Source organism: Diuraphis noxia, unplaced genomic scaffold (assembly GCF_037042655.1).
Source record: "Diuraphis noxia isolate RWA-SAM2 unplaced genomic scaffold, SU_Dnox_SAM2 contig0004, whole genome shotgun sequence".
Taxonomy (NCBI): domain Eukaryota; kingdom Metazoa; phylum Arthropoda; class Insecta; order Hemiptera; family Aphididae; genus Diuraphis; species Diuraphis noxia.
The window spans coordinates 39,954,814-39,970,601 of record NW_028301714.1 but is presented as its reverse complement, the minus strand read 5'-3'; the positions used below and the strand labels follow the sequence as shown (position 1 = coordinate 39,970,601).

Sequence of the window (15,788 nt, the reverse complement as noted above, 5' to 3'; positions counted from 1 at the left end):
AGTCACCCTCAATTTGAGCTGGCTCCTCCGCGAGGACAGCTAGAGTGGTTTCCGCATCTGCCAAACCACCTGACTCGGTTGGTAAGTCTCCGGGTGCCACATCCCCGGGATCGACAGTCTTTTTTGGGCACTTAGCCCGTTTTCTCAACCTGAGTACTTTCCGTCTCACTCCCTTCCGGGAGCGAGCCGGTGCCCGCACTGGGTCGCAGCTAACAGCTGCGGCCGCAGCCTGGCTTAAGCGGCTTTCTGTCGACGGGCCGCTCAGCACCGTCCAAAGACCTAAATCTTTGACACATGGGTGGTGGGACTCCGCAATCCGATCCCCACCTTCCGAACCGCAGTTCGGCATACACGGAGTAGTTGCGCTTTTCGCTATTTTGTCCATGCGTTTGTGGGATTTAGGGTCTTCTAAGACTGGAGTCGACCACTCTCCAGAATTCTCCCCATATCACCGGGGGAGCCGGTTCGGAGATGCGCCCTCCGCCGGCGTTGAGAGAGTGGTGCGGGGTCCTGAGACCCGAGTAGGCCGCTGCCAGCCTTCCCAGTTCCGCTTCCGTCTGGAACTCGCATGACCGTGTCCTCAATCCCACGATCGGTTTCGCCCATCATCAGTCCCGGTACAACCGAAGCTGGGCTTATCCAGGCGGGCGACCAAGGGTACGGCCTTAAGCGATCGCCCGCCCGACTCCTTTCCCTACGTAGAGTTTACGGGGCCTGGTATATCCCAAGCGTCCTGACTCTTCGCCACCCGGAGATTAGGTGGTGCATAAGTCCTTGAGGTTAGCGGAGACGTGTTACGCCCTACATCACCTGCCTCAAATTTTTACGCAGTCTCGATCCCATGGATCTGAAGCTAGGGACAAGCTTCGTTAAGTCTTCCGCGTCACTCGCCTCGTTTCCGCGGGGGGAATGACCAGCAAGTCGCAGGCGACGTGATCCGTCCCCGCGCGTCCGGTTTGCGCGTAATGCTAAGACTTCCCTCGTCACTTCCGCGGGCCCCCGCACGAGCCACGAAGCCGCGCGCGTAAGACGCTGGTCCCATGTGCGCCCCGCCCTCACCGGCAATTCGTTTCGCGTTGACTCGCGTCAACGGGTGCCTCGTTTGGCTAGGCGTAGGCACACCGTCCCAGTCGTCCGGCGGGTGCCTTACCACCCGCGGCTCCATGGTCGCTCACGCGCCCCGGTCGTGTCAAGGTATTTGCGGTGCTTACGAGTCCCGCGGGAGGAAACCCACGCCCCGACCGGCCACCGGACGACCAGCCAGTAGTTTCTTTAACCAGCCAGCCGCCAGCCACCGGCCGGCACGCCAGCCCGTCCCGGTCCTTCGTCGGCATCGCTAAGATGCAGGCCTGCCCGGCGGCACGGGATGTGGTCCCGGGTCGCCGCCCGCTTACGCGGTTTAAGTCTTAGAGCCGTGCAAATTGTGTTTATGCGCTCAATACGGTCAATCCGAGACGCGCGCCAATCCCGCGAGGCACACCGCCCGCCCGCCAACCGAAATCGACGAGCCGCGCGGCGCCACGGAGAGACACGGCGCACGCTCTCAGCGCCGCAATCCCACCGGTAATAGGGTTATTTCACACGGGCACGGCCAGCCTCTCGGCCGTCTCCGCGCTCCCTAGACCCGGTTGGGGTTCTCGGTCGGGCTTAGCCACGTTAGGTTCCGCCCATTCTCGACACAGTCCTTATCCGAGCCGGTCCACAACTCCGGTCTCGCCAAGTTGTAATCGATCTCGTGCAACCTCTGCCCCTCTCGATCGTCAAACATTAGCCACCGCAACGCGCCCAGCCGGCGAGCCGGCGCCGATATACCGGCCCACCGCTGCCCGCGTGGCGACGACCCTGTCCCGTGCCGCCGGTGTGTCAACGCGGGTCCGCCGCGCCTTTCCCGTTCGAACATCCAGCATGTCATTCCATGATCATAGCCACCGAGTAATCGGATCAGGACAGTGAGTTATCATTGTCGGATTTCTTACGCGGCACCAGAGACGGCGCTAACGCGTCGTAACTGGGGACCGAAGTCTCCGGAACGATGCCATCTGCTCGCTAGTCCGGCGTGACCACTCACTATCGCATCTATGCGGCATGTCCCCTTGGGGGCTTTTACGAATATGCACGATATTTAAGAACACCAAGGCGCGTCAGACCCGCCCGGACGCCCGGGGCCCGACTGACCATCAGAAGGGTCCTTCACGGGGAAGCGAGTCGAGCCACCCGGGACGAGCGCTCCGGCTGCCGCCGAAGGTCCGCCGCGACCGGCCCGAGACTTCCCCGAGTAAGCCACTCGATTATCACCCGCTCGCATTTATCCGTCGGCCTGTTCAGACCCGACGTTCTTTCCACGAGGAAGTGCATCAGTCCGGCCGCGACGAGCGCCCCGACCACTGTCGGAGGTCCGCCGCGGTCGGCCCTCAACTTCCCCCGGTGAACTCTCTCGTTTGGCTGCATTGTTATGCAAGATTTGGCGTAGCGGTGTATTCGAGTTTGTAAAGAGAAAAACCCGACTAGCGGCCTACGCCGCTAGCCGGGTAGTTCGCACCCGTCCGAAGACGGTTAGAGATGAGCAACTTTCGCCACGTGCAGTCATATGCACGTGTTTCCATCCAGAACCACGGGGAGGTACGCTCGTGTGCTGGCCGGGTTTTCCACGCCCGGCCAGCCGAAACCCCAGCGGCGGACGGGCGACCGAAGTTAATCAGTGCCCGTCCCCCCGGCTGTGGTTTCGCTAGATAATTAGAAGGGACAGTACAAAAGCTCATACTGACAAGTAAAAAGATGGGCCTTAAAATAAATGAAAATAAAACTAAGTATATGCTAATGAGTAGACGACCTACTCCGTTACAAAATGTGAGCATTGATCATTTCTCTTTTGAGCAAGTCGAAAATTTTAAGTACTTAGGCGCTAATATAAATCATAAAAATAATATGCATAACGAGATTAAGTCCAGGATAAGTGCAGCAAACCGTGGATACCATGCAATGAGAAAAATGTTCACATCGAAACTGCTATCTAGAGACACAAAGAAAAAACTATACATTGTCTACTTGCGCCCCATTGTCATGTATGGATGTGAGACATGGTCCACGACGCAGGGTGACGAGAATAAACTGTTGACTTTCGAAAGAAAAATACTTAGGAAAATATATGGGCCATTATTAAACCCGAATACTGGTGTATACGAGCGAAGAAAAAACGCTGACTTAAGCAGTCTGTTTAATACAGCCAATTTAAAAGATTTTCTAAGGTCGAAAAGGTTAGAGTGGGCTGGCCATGTTTGGCGTGCAGAGGGTAAATTGATAAAACAGGTACTCATTAACAAACCAAATAAAAAACGACCTGTAGGAAGGCCAAGACAACGGTGGTTGGACCGAGTAAAAGACGACCTGAAGAGATTAAGCAATGGAGCAAGTATTGTGGATGCAGAAGATCGAGAACTTTGGAGAACTTTGGTAGAAGCTGCGAAGCGCCTAAATGGCGCGTAAAGCAAAAAAAAAAAAAAAAAAATATTGTATTTTTCTATAAACACTTTATTTATTTATTATTGTAATAATATTGTCTTTCTAGCAATACCCACCTAGTACCCATCCCCACCCACCAATATTTAAGGTATTGCTTGAGCAACACATGGTCCCTAGGTTACACGCCACTGCTTATGGGCAATTTATAGCTCGAATATATGTATAGGTAGTAAAACTAGTAATATACTACTATGTAGGTAAGTACTAGGTACCTACCTAAAATAAATAATATATGATACATTATAATAGGCGATTGTAAACTCCACCGATTTACAGGTAGTCGATTTTAGGGTTGGATTTATAGCATGTAAATTCCACCGATACGTATTTTTGACCTGTAAGCACGTAAATTCCATATAAAAATCCAAATATACATCACTTAACAAAAGCTCTATTAGATATTCAATAATTATTATATTATTTATTTTAACATTGTGTAAAAAAAGATATAAGTATCTGAATATAAATCTCAAATAAAATCATCAAAAACCTCCCTCCTAAATCAATTATTTGGCTGACTTATATATTCAATGCCCTACTTCGCCCATCTTATTTCCCTCCCACTTGGAAGAATTCAATCATCATAACAATATTGAAGCCAGGAAAACCTTCAAACAGCCCAATCAGTCTCCTGCCAGCATTTGGTAAAATGTTTGAAAAAATAATACTAAAAAGGCTTATGCTAATAGTACAAAATGAAAAAATTCTGCCAGACATTCAGTTTGGCTTCCGTTCTAGACACTCAACCAACCATCAACTTCACCGCGTAAAGATTTCGTCTCCTCGGCACTTGAATCAAAAAAATACTGTGCAGGAGTTTTCCTAGACGTTGCGAAGGCTTTTGATACCGTTTGGCACCATGGACTTTTGTTTAAATTTAAAAAAATATTCTCAGCCCCCTACTATCTACTCTTAAAGTCATACCTCGAAAACAGATCGTTCAGAGTCAGAATCAACACTAAACCATCAACTCACCATGAAGTTCAAGCTGGCGTTCCGCAAGGTAGCGACATCGCCCCATTTCTCTACATTTTTTACACTGCTGATATCCCAGTTAATCATTTCACTCTCATTGGAACTTACGCCGATGACACAGCCATACTTGCCTCAAGTATCGACCCTATCCTTGCCAGCCATCAAATCCAAACTCACCTAAACATCCTTATGCCTTGGTTCAATAAATGGGGAATTAAAATCAATGAAACCAAGTCATCGCATATAACCTTTTCCTTAAGACCACATGACTGTCCGCCGATCATCATGAATAATTCCACTATTCCTCATTGCAAGACTGTCAAATATCTCGGTCTCACATTTGACAGAAAACTCACATGGGGTCCTCACCTCAAGGACAAACGAAAACAATTAAATAGTAGACTTCATCTACTTAGACCCTTACTAAGATCTAACACCAACATTCAAAACAAAATCCTTATATACAAAACCCTCCTCCGACCCTTATGGACCTACGGCATCGTACTATGGGGCGCAACCAAAAAATCAAATGCAAACACGATCCAAGCATTCCAATCAATTTGTCTACGTATCATTGCCAAAGCTCCATGGTACGTAACGAACAAATTACTCCACGATGACCTCCAAATCAAAACTGTCCACGACACAGCCACCAAATTCAATAAAAGATTTCATGGGAAACTCCTCATGAACCACAACCACCTCATCTCTCAACTGGCCTCAAAAACTCTTCCAGACAACCCCACAAGACGTCTCAAACGCAACTGGTGCAGAGATCTGCTTAGCCATTAAAATACATTTATATAAGTCATAAAAAAAAAAAATGTATTAATCATTTATTTTTAATTCTTTGTAAAAGGTGACTCGACTGCGAGTATTCCTTCATGTCACTCAAAGTCTTTATATTATTCTTATATCATATTTACTTATTGTTTATAATGTACAGATTGTAAATTCTCAATAAACGCCATAATTTAAATAAAAAAGTATCTGAATATTCTGAATATAATATATATAAATAATAAATATGTACATAAATTATGTAGGTACGTATTACTTACGTAATGTTAATAATTATATATTTTTCTATTATTTCTATTTGATTTTTATACGATTTTTTTTAACTATTGTATTCAAATACAATAGATATATTCATACATTATAATTAGGGCCCGGATTTAAATGTACTCAAAACCATACAAATATGCTCTAAAAAATAGCCAAAATTGTCCTTAAAAAATGTATTTTACCTCAAAAAATGACCTTAAAAATTATATAATTTGGAATTTATTATTAAAATATATTTATTACATTATTGAAAAAAAAAAATTGGAAACATTGACTTGATGCTGCTATGAAAAACCATGGTACCGGTGGAGTTTACATTTTTTTTCTGGTAAAAAAATGTACCGGTGGAGTTTTCATGAAAAAAGGTCTAAAAAGGTCGCAATCGATGGAGTTTACATGCGCCCATTATAATATATACCTTATACATAAAAGTACCTACTTCAATTTGCTACAATACCTAGATAATATTAATTTATTGTCGTTATTAATTAACAATTAAAATATATGATTGAGCTTTAAATATTTTTCAAAAAGTACCATATAGAATACATATTAGTGTATACTGTTAGTAGTTAGTATACAAGGGAACCGCCGAACCGCGTTCGAAATTAAAACTAAAAATAAATTAATTGAAATTTCAATTGTAAAAAATTAATCAAAAAAAAAAACAAAACAAAAAAATGTTTCCTATTATTAATATTTAAAATAATTAAATACTTATCATTAAATAAAGTTAGATTAAAATGATCAAATAATGTAAATTTGTTTGTTTTAAACGTTTGTATGGGAGCCCTATATTTTATTTCAAAATCTAAAGGATCCGTGGACCCTAAAAGGTTGACAATCACTGGTGCATACATTATTATTCTATTAAAGTTTGTTTACATAACTAATGTAAAATCTTTACTTTTAAATTTTAATTAATACAATATTAAATTAATCATCTTGTTAGACACATCAACATTTTTTAGGAGCTTAATTGTACCATTATACATAATATATTAAATACTAATACATATGTTCTATATTCAGAAATTTCAAAACATTTGCTGACCTAGTCCATGTTATTAATCTATGCAAAATGGAAAATCGTCTTTTACAATGTTATTTCAACATTAATTACTTATATTTTAAAGTAATTTAACAACAGAGAAGACTTGGGTCTTATTGGTTGTTTAAGGCTTTTTCATTTTTTTTATACATTTAGTGCAAGAAAAAACATAATTTTCAGTTCAACTTTAATTTTTAAAATACTTTGGATATTGCACAACTTCCGAGGAGACCAATTTCAGTATTTTATAGAATAACACGTCCCTATGAAAACTTCAATTAATTAATTTATTTATGATTTAATTATTAATGTTAGGTATACCTTTTATATGATTGTAGTGTATGATATTAAATCAAATGCATAATATATTTGAGTAATAAGAAAAATGACAAGCAAATTAAAAAAAATATGGATAATTAAACATAATAATATTCATTATCAGAATGTCAAGCTATGACCATAATCAATTACATAAGCACATGAAATATGAGACAAAATATATATAATATATATAAATTAATTAAATAGGTACTTAATGTCAATTACAATAAAAAATACTTTCAATGGACCTAGTAGTTCATAAGTCATAATAAGTAATTAATAAAATATGAACAATTCACAGTCAATAAATTTGCTGTAATTTGGATACCATAAGAACATATTGAATGTTGGTAATGAATGTTAATTCTTCTTCTTTTTTGTTTAAGTCAATCAAAAACAATATTTTTCATATGAATTTTCCAATGCTGCTTAGTTTAAATTTATCAATTAATTACAAACATCTGCAATTAACTACAATTACATTTTTATTTATTGTATGGTTGTATAAATTAATCATTACTCTGTAATTTTGCAAGAGTTTTCTGCAATAATCAAAAATCACTAGTATCCAATCCAAATCATATAAATTTAAAATCAAATCTACTGTAAACAATTTGGAAACACAACAATCAAATTCAGCAACTGGAAACAGAATGTAAAAATTACAATTAGCATAAAACACATTATAAAATATACACAATTTCTAACCAAAGTTATGGTGAATACTTGAGAATAATGTGAGATGATCCTGTTTACACATTGTAAGTGGTTCAATCAATCTTGACACAAAAAGTAATTTCTATTATAAATAATATTATTAACCATAATAAAATTTATGACATACTAATCTGGTGCAGTTGTGAATAATGTTTCTAATTTTTGAGAATTTTCACATTTAAACAATCTTCTAGAATACTCCCAAATGGATATAAGTTGTTCAATGATTGAGTCTTTTGATACGATACTATAAGGTAATATTACTTTATTCAAGTACTGAAACTATGAAGTATATATGAATATTATGAATAAATAATTATTAATAGTTATGCAGTTAAGCCAGTAGTTTTCAACCGGTGTGCCGCGAGCGCCCTTGAAGTGTACCACAAAAAAATAAATAAATATTATATATCTAAATATATACTATAGGTATTATATCACGGATTATATGAATTGGTGTGCCGCGAAAATTGTGTAGGAGAAGAAGTGTGCTACGTTGTTAAAAAGGTTGAAAACCACAGAGTTAACCCTGCATCAGTCGCGCGTTCTACTATTGTAGTACAGTGATAATCAATTTAATTTTAGATGGTTTTGGAATTACCCAATGACAATGATAAACTAAATACCTTTTAACAACATTATATGATTGAAAACTGTAATGATTTCGGAGTTTATCTTTCAGTGTAGTTCCGTATATTGAGCAATCAAGTTTTATGTTCTACTATTGTAGATTACGCGACGACTCGGGTACGTAACTTTTATACTACATCTCATATTTTAAACTCCCGTAATTTGTATTAAAATGAAATAGTTTAAGCTTATATTAACGTTATACATTATAATTTATATTATATAATATTTATATAATATAATATATAATATATAATACTTATATGTTATTGTTTTTGGTACCTATATAAATTATTTATAATATTTGTACCTATGTCATGATACTTTTTCTTTATTTATTTTGTAAAATAATTTTAATTATTTTACAAAATAATTACCCGTTTTACAAAAACACCCGCCCAGGTGGAGTTGGTAAATGTCATCTATGTGGACGAGCACGTAACAGAAGCACACGTAATTCATGCGAAACTTGCTATAAATGGATATGCAACGATCACCTCAAATATATATGCGATTGTTGTTTCAATAAAAAACAATACAGTACATCTTCAGATGAAATGGATACTAATTAAAACTTAAAATTAAAAGACTAACAAAATAATTATAAGCATTCATGCATAATATTTTAACTCCTTTAAATTGTAATAGGACTTTCGACATATGTATATTAAATTAATTAATATTGTACAACAATTTGATTAAAAATATACATTTAATATGATTATTGAATAATTTGGTCAAATCATTTATTTATTTTGTAATAACAAATTATTAATGACAACAATAAAATTGTGATTGTTCTACAAATGTAGACGCGCGACTTCTTGTGTGATATTAAACAACGCGACTGATGCAGGGTTAAGCAATTATATATAAATAAAGTTGAATTTAAAAAAAAAAACATATCATCGCGCAGTTTTTACAATTGTGTTCAATTTAATGAAAAGAAAATATGCCTGAAAAATGCTACTGTTTTTTACAGCCATAAGTAAGAATACAAAAATAAGAATTTTTAGTTAGTTACTAATATTAAATAATTATTATTGAATAGTTGGAATTAATATCTGATGATAATCAAATAAGTTTGTACAAAATTAAATTATAATATAGGTAATAATATTATACTATTTATACTAGAGAATATGAAGTTGTTAGTCTGTGTGTAAATGCATAAATCCCGTCTTTCAAACCCAAACTAAGACAATGTGAAAGATCAAAATCTTGGCTCCTATGAACTATGAAGACTGAAGAGTGAAGACATCGAGTTTAGGACAGGTCCATGATATAAGTGATATAACTATCATGGACAGGTCGATGGCGGTGGCCTTCTCCTTAATTCCCACTGATAAGACCCGCGTTATGTGGTTATGTCCTATCCTAGAACAATGTCCTATCCATTATATTCTTTATTATCTATGATGATATACCTAATCATAGATTATATTAAGAAATGTCATGTGGTATACATTGACTATAATAGTTCAATTTCAATGGTGGTATATACATAGATATTAAAGAATGGATAGGCCATTGCTATATTAATCGAATAGAGGGAAGTGTGCCGGAATGGGGAAGAGAGAAAGACAGATTTTTATCATTACCTCTCTTTCTGGCAGAGGTCTTATCATAAATTATATTTTGTGATTATTATCATTGCTGGACGCATAGATAATACTGATAATAGATATTTGAATTTATAAATTATAATAAAATAATAATTATTATAAATGTAATATGTATATTTTATTATAATATAAATTTAATTGTATTAATTGAACCTGTTGGATGTTACCTAGTTATTGCATAATTTGACTAATTTACTCCATTTTATGGTTTAATATTAATGTATTAATTGTATTATTATTATTTATTAATTTATAAACTTACATATTAGTATATTACACTAATTTATAATATTGAGTATTAAATATTGACAACTAATTGAATAAAATGAAATAAATAAAATAAATAATTATTATGTGTGATTAAACCAAATTCTGTTATCTATTTGTGTTAAGACCTCTATAACCTCAAAATAATTTCATATTCATTCCCGTATGATAAGCTCAAATGGCCTATCCATTCTTTAATATCTATGGGTATATACTATCTTTAATCGTGGTGGTAGACTGGTAACCATTGGGAAGGTGGTGGTCGTGTTATCAGCATTCAATGCTGTCAAAACTTATCAGTTGGTTAAAAAATAATAATACACGAATTCAACATTTCAGGCTTCTGTTTAATCTGTTTCTTGTTTATAAATTACTATTTTTTCATTAGTTTTAGTTGAACAATAATTAAAAATTTAAACATAACAATTACAATAGTCCGTTTATAAGTACTCAGTATTTTTCCAATAGATGTTTAACTCGCTATCTACACGGAATACCCCATAAGGATTTTCTCATAATTTTTCCCTCAACACATATATTCGACAAAAATATACACGCATATTCACAATATTGAGTATAATATTTTTTTTAAAGGTGAGTGAAGTGTACCTTTACTGCTTATATTATCGATATATTGTAAAAACATCTCATAATCATCACATACTGTACATCATTATCTACATAATGTTGGGGTAATGTTGGCATTTAATTTTGACTCAAACTGAGATGAACATTGTATTTATTATACATATTACTTTATCTTACCTACATTCTCCTTTTTTCGATCAATTATTTATGTGTCCATCATAAATGAAACTATTAATAAAAACATTAATTTTTACTTAGATAGCAGTCACATAATTTGGGCAAGTTTGTGCTGTTATGGGGGGAGGGGGGGGGAGAGATTTTTATTATTATTTAATATAATTATTAATTAGAAAATAATATTTGTATATACTTTAAGCTCCTCTCAGTATACCCATTGTGATAATTACTTACCTATAATATACCATAATAAGAACATGAATGCCTAATTGGACGTACTCTTGGAAAAAATGAGTCGCACATTGTTTAAATATTATCATACAATTAAAATAGTTATACATTCTAAGGCTTAGCTGATGTGTCTCATTCCCTTTGATAAAATAATATTTGACTGCCCAGTAGTTTATTTTTGTACCACAATACTTAGTTGTTTGTGTAATATATTTGTGCGGTAGAGTATACAGTAATATTATATTAATTATGTTCCTACAGCTAGTATCAGGAATTAGGGTTTTTCAGTTTTTTGTATTATTTCACTAAATATTCTTTAGTAGTGTTAAATAGTGATGTGAATAATTGAGTAACTCGATTGTTAGGAAAAATAATCAAATGATTTGCTTGGTCTCAATTCTTGTAACCAAATAAAAAACTAGTAATTACTAATTTTGTTAGTACTTTAGTAGTCACTCAAATTGTAATAAGTAACAAATAATAAAATAATTACTAATAATATTATACTCGAGTACTTTTATTCTACTAATCTAGTAATCTCTTAACAGTTAACAGTTTCATAAATAACACAAAAATAATTATCCAAATACGGACCATATTATCTCAAATCAAATATGAATTTTAAATAATTATAAAAGTATATCCTAAAAAATGATCTTGTGTATTATTCTTTATAAACATTATTAATTTAAATAAGTAATATGATATAATTATTTGATATTAAAATTTGTGTTAACTATAATCATTATTTGTTGTAATTTCAGCAAAAATTAGTAAGTTTGAATCAATCAAATTATAAATATAGGGATTCAAAGACAAATGAAACAAGTGTATGTTAGTCACTTTTTCAAATAGTCTAACCAATTTCAGCCCTACCTATGTGGTAATTAAACATTAATTAACTAACATATTTTTAACTAAATTAAACATTTTCATAGAACTACAATGTTAGTGTTAAATACATTGTTTATTAATTATTTACCTAACTTCAATATTTTTAGAATTGGTTTTAAAAAAAATCATCTTTTTTTGACAACAAATTTTTTTCATTCCGATTTAAATTGATTCAAAAATTAATTTCATTCTATATAATATCTCAATTATTTTAATTGAATAGAAACTTGATTATGAATTACGATAACATTTCGATTATTCCCATCACTTGTGTTAAAGTAATACGTATAGATATTGTGATGTTATATGATATTGTCTTTGAGAAAAAAATCACCCCCCTCCCCCATGTTAATAATAAGTAGGTTAGATGTAGTTGGGAAGGTAATAGTACCCAGCTGGAGAGAAGGGGTAAATATCCAAAATCCCCTGGCTACTCCGCTGCACATTTAAAATTGGTTGTATCCATATTTTAGATCCAGCCAAAGTGTTCTATTTTGGTTATTGCCAATACTTACCAAATTAATAATAGATTGTAAAAATTTATCTGTGTTCTTGTATTTATAATTATTGTATATATAATAAAAAATATAGGTATTCATTTATAACCAAATTGAAGTTGCTTTTAGGACCATTTATAATTTCTATTTGAAAATCCAGTGGATATTATCCACATTGTGTCCTTGAATTATTATTTTAAGTCAATACTTTGATATAAAAAATCTAAGTAAATGTTTTGAATTTAATCTGATTAGTGTTTTTATAATTGTATCTATATTGTTAATATAATATTAAGACTTAATTTTGGATACATTTGCTTACGCAATATTGTAAATTATAATTTCAATAATAATTAGGTATATTATAATAATAATAAAGCATATTGAAACTAGAGCCAGGACTTCAGCCTCTCCAAATAAATTTATCAAATTCTGATCATGATTTTGAAAACATTTTCTTATTATACTTTAAGTATTGTTAAAAATTATATAAAATTTAAATAGAATTATTCTCGTTGAATTTTCAAACTTATTACTATTCTCATATGTTGTTTATATTTTTGATATTTTTTAGATTTCAACAATGACCACTACACTAAAACCTTACCTTTCAGTTGTAAAGCATTCGTTGGATGCTGCCATTTGCATTAGCCAATTTTACTCGCAGGTGGTTGAACGTCACAGCAAACCAGAAATAGAAATGCAAACCAACAGGGAGTTAATATTGACTCCAATGTTGATCAGTCGTAATGAGCGAGAACGTGTTTTTATTGAGAGCTCTATAAATTCAATAAGGGTGAGTATAGCAATTAAACAATGTGATGAGATTGAGCGATTATTGTGTGATAAGTTCACGCGATTCATGATGAAACGAGCAGAAAATTTTTTCATTCTAAGAAGGAAACCAATAGCTGGATATGACATAACATTCTTAATCACTAACATGCATGTGGAACAGATGTACAGGAATAAACTTATTGATTTCATTATTCGATTTATGGAAGAAATTGACAAAGAGATCAGTGAAATGAAGTTGGCAATTAATGCAAGAGCGAGAATTTGTTCAGAAGAGTTTCTCAAACATTTTTAATCCAGTGTGCATTATTTTTTATTTTCTACTATAATCATTTTTTTATATTTTAAAATGTTTAAAGTTATTATAAGATTAAAATTTGAAATGTAGAAAAATTAATTTTCATGCCTGGTTAAAAGTTAAAACACTCAAAAAAAATATACTATTATGTATTGATGGCAATAATGGAATTTAAAGCATACTTTTAAATAGTAATTTTATGTGCTCTACTTCTTTTTTATTATTAATATTTTATACTTGGTTCTATTATAAAAATAATTTGAACTAACATATTGTTATGGTATAAATACTAGATACCATTATTTTACTTTTATAATTATCTTAGCTAAATATAACATAATCTATTTAAATATTTTTTACGAATACTTACTACATGAATGCAATGATATATAGCTTATATTAGAGAGCCTAGGTTATAGCCTAGCTCTGTTATTTGTATAATGTATTATTTTATGAAAGTTCTATGCATGTCACATAATTAACGCTTCTGATATAGGAAGTTAAGAAAAAATGGTTTAACTAAAAACATATCATAAATCACAGATGTGTGCAATAAACAATATTTTATTGTATATATCTGTGTCATAGATAATTGTTATTTGATTTTAAACTGTATTTATTAAAATCTGGAATTTAGAATAATAAAATATCAGTTTAATTTTTATAAGTTATTATCTTTAGAATATCTTTTTATTCAAAACCACTAGTTTATTGAAATTAATTTTTATTTACAGAAATAAAATGAAGCTCTAATTTTTTTTTATGTAGTTAATTGCTTAACCTTAAATTCTTGAAAAATAATTTTTCTCACTAAAATGTATATCGTTTGTACTTGTTTTAAGGCAAAATGTATCTATTAAGAGTTAAATGTGTACTAACTTTCTTAAAATATTAATATAAATTGTTACAAAAATTCAACAGTTTTAAATAAAATGTAGCTATGGGTTTTCAAATGAAGTATACAATTTTACAGTTTTTTTTTCTTTTAAACAGTATAGAAATTAGTTTCTGCAGTTAGGTATTAGAGAAAAAACATAATTTTACAGTAAGTAATTAAAATCAGAGGCGGTTTGAATGTATTATACTTAGTGGTGCAAGACAACATATAGACAACCCCCCCCCCCCCCCATCATAATAGAAATTACAAATAAATATTTTTTAATAAGTTTATAGTTTATAATTATAAGGCCCTTATATTCTTAACTCGACGCTTTCAATAGTTTCAGCCACGATTATCATTTATCATATGTCATTGATTAGGTACTTTATTACTTTTTGCATTTATTGAACATTAAAATTAAATATTGCGGTCAGCACATGCTCAACCAACACCACCCATCCCCCTAACATTGTCGGTGCAGTGCACCAAAAATAGTATACTCAAACTGCCTCTGATTAAAATAATGTATGTTTAGCAGAAATCAAGGTTATCCACTACAATAATTGTGTCTGTACTGTACTTCATTATCTATTAAATTAAAACGCATTTGAGATATGACTTAAATCTTCTATTACGTATTATTAAGTAATCAATTAGCTGTTGGTAATTATCTTTATGAAGGTTAATATAATATATTAATATGTCTTTTAGTAGAACTTTATAAAGTTAATTTAAGTTGTAAGTTTCTGGAATTGTAACCATTTTGCAAATTTCCCAAACTTACTGATTTAATTGTTTTCAATATGTGTTAAAATTTTAAATTCCCTTATAATTAAGGTTATGTTTTGATGAACATAATTTCAATAATGAATGTTATTGCTTAACACAAATATTATGGTACTGTACCATGTAACATGCAGTTAATGCTTAAAGGTGGATACAATTCTAATCTAAGCTTTAAAATTTTAATTGATGCACATTATCCAGCTCATATTCAACAATCAAAAAGTAAATAAACATGAATGCTTGATTTAATTTAAGACTTTTCTTCTAAATATAATGTGTATTTATTTTTTTTGTTAAATATACATGTTAGAATGTTAGATCTATTATATAATAAATCTGTTTCTGTATATTATTTTACTCAAATAGCGATAATTGCACAATTATAAAATTGATTACTGATTTACCTATTAACAATTAGATTTCATGTATTATGTTGATTTAATACTTTATCATTTTTGTAATATTAAAT

General features: G+C 33.4%; 1 protein-coding gene and 1 long non-coding RNA gene across 3 annotated transcripts; one reads left to right on the top strand and one right to left on the bottom strand.

Moving 5' to 3' along the window:
• Positions 1 to 7,236: 7,236 nt before the first annotated feature.
• Positions 7,237 to 9,749, bottom strand: LOC149056039 (uncharacterized). The gene is made up of 4 exons (XR_016191353.1): positions 9,416 to 9,749; positions 7,779 to 7,933; positions 7,643 to 7,713; positions 7,237 to 7,576 (listed from the first exon to the last, which is right to left on the bottom strand). It is a non-coding gene; the product is annotated as an uncharacterized LOC149056039 (long non-coding RNA).
• Positions 9,750 to 10,475: 726 nt separating this feature from the next.
• Arpc4 (Actin-related protein 2/3 complex, subunit 4) lies at positions 10,476 to 15,151 on the top strand. 2 transcript variants are annotated; one of them, XM_015518992.2, is made up of 2 exons: positions 10,476 to 10,767; positions 13,135 to 15,151. In XM_015518992.2, the coding sequence occupies exon 2, from the start codon at positions 13,144 to 13,146 to the stop codon at positions 13,648 to 13,650; it is 507 nt and encodes a 168-aa protein (XP_015374478.1). In that variant the 5' UTR covers positions 10,476 to 10,767; positions 13,135 to 13,143; the 3' UTR covers positions 13,651 to 15,151. The 2 variants fall into 2 exon arrangements, with proteins under 2 accessions (XP_015374478.1, XP_089081597.1); XM_089225471.1 differs by lacking the exon at positions 10,476 to 10,767 and adding an exon at positions 11,947 to 12,052.
• The last annotated feature ends 637 nt before the right edge of the window (positions 15,152 to 15,788 follow it).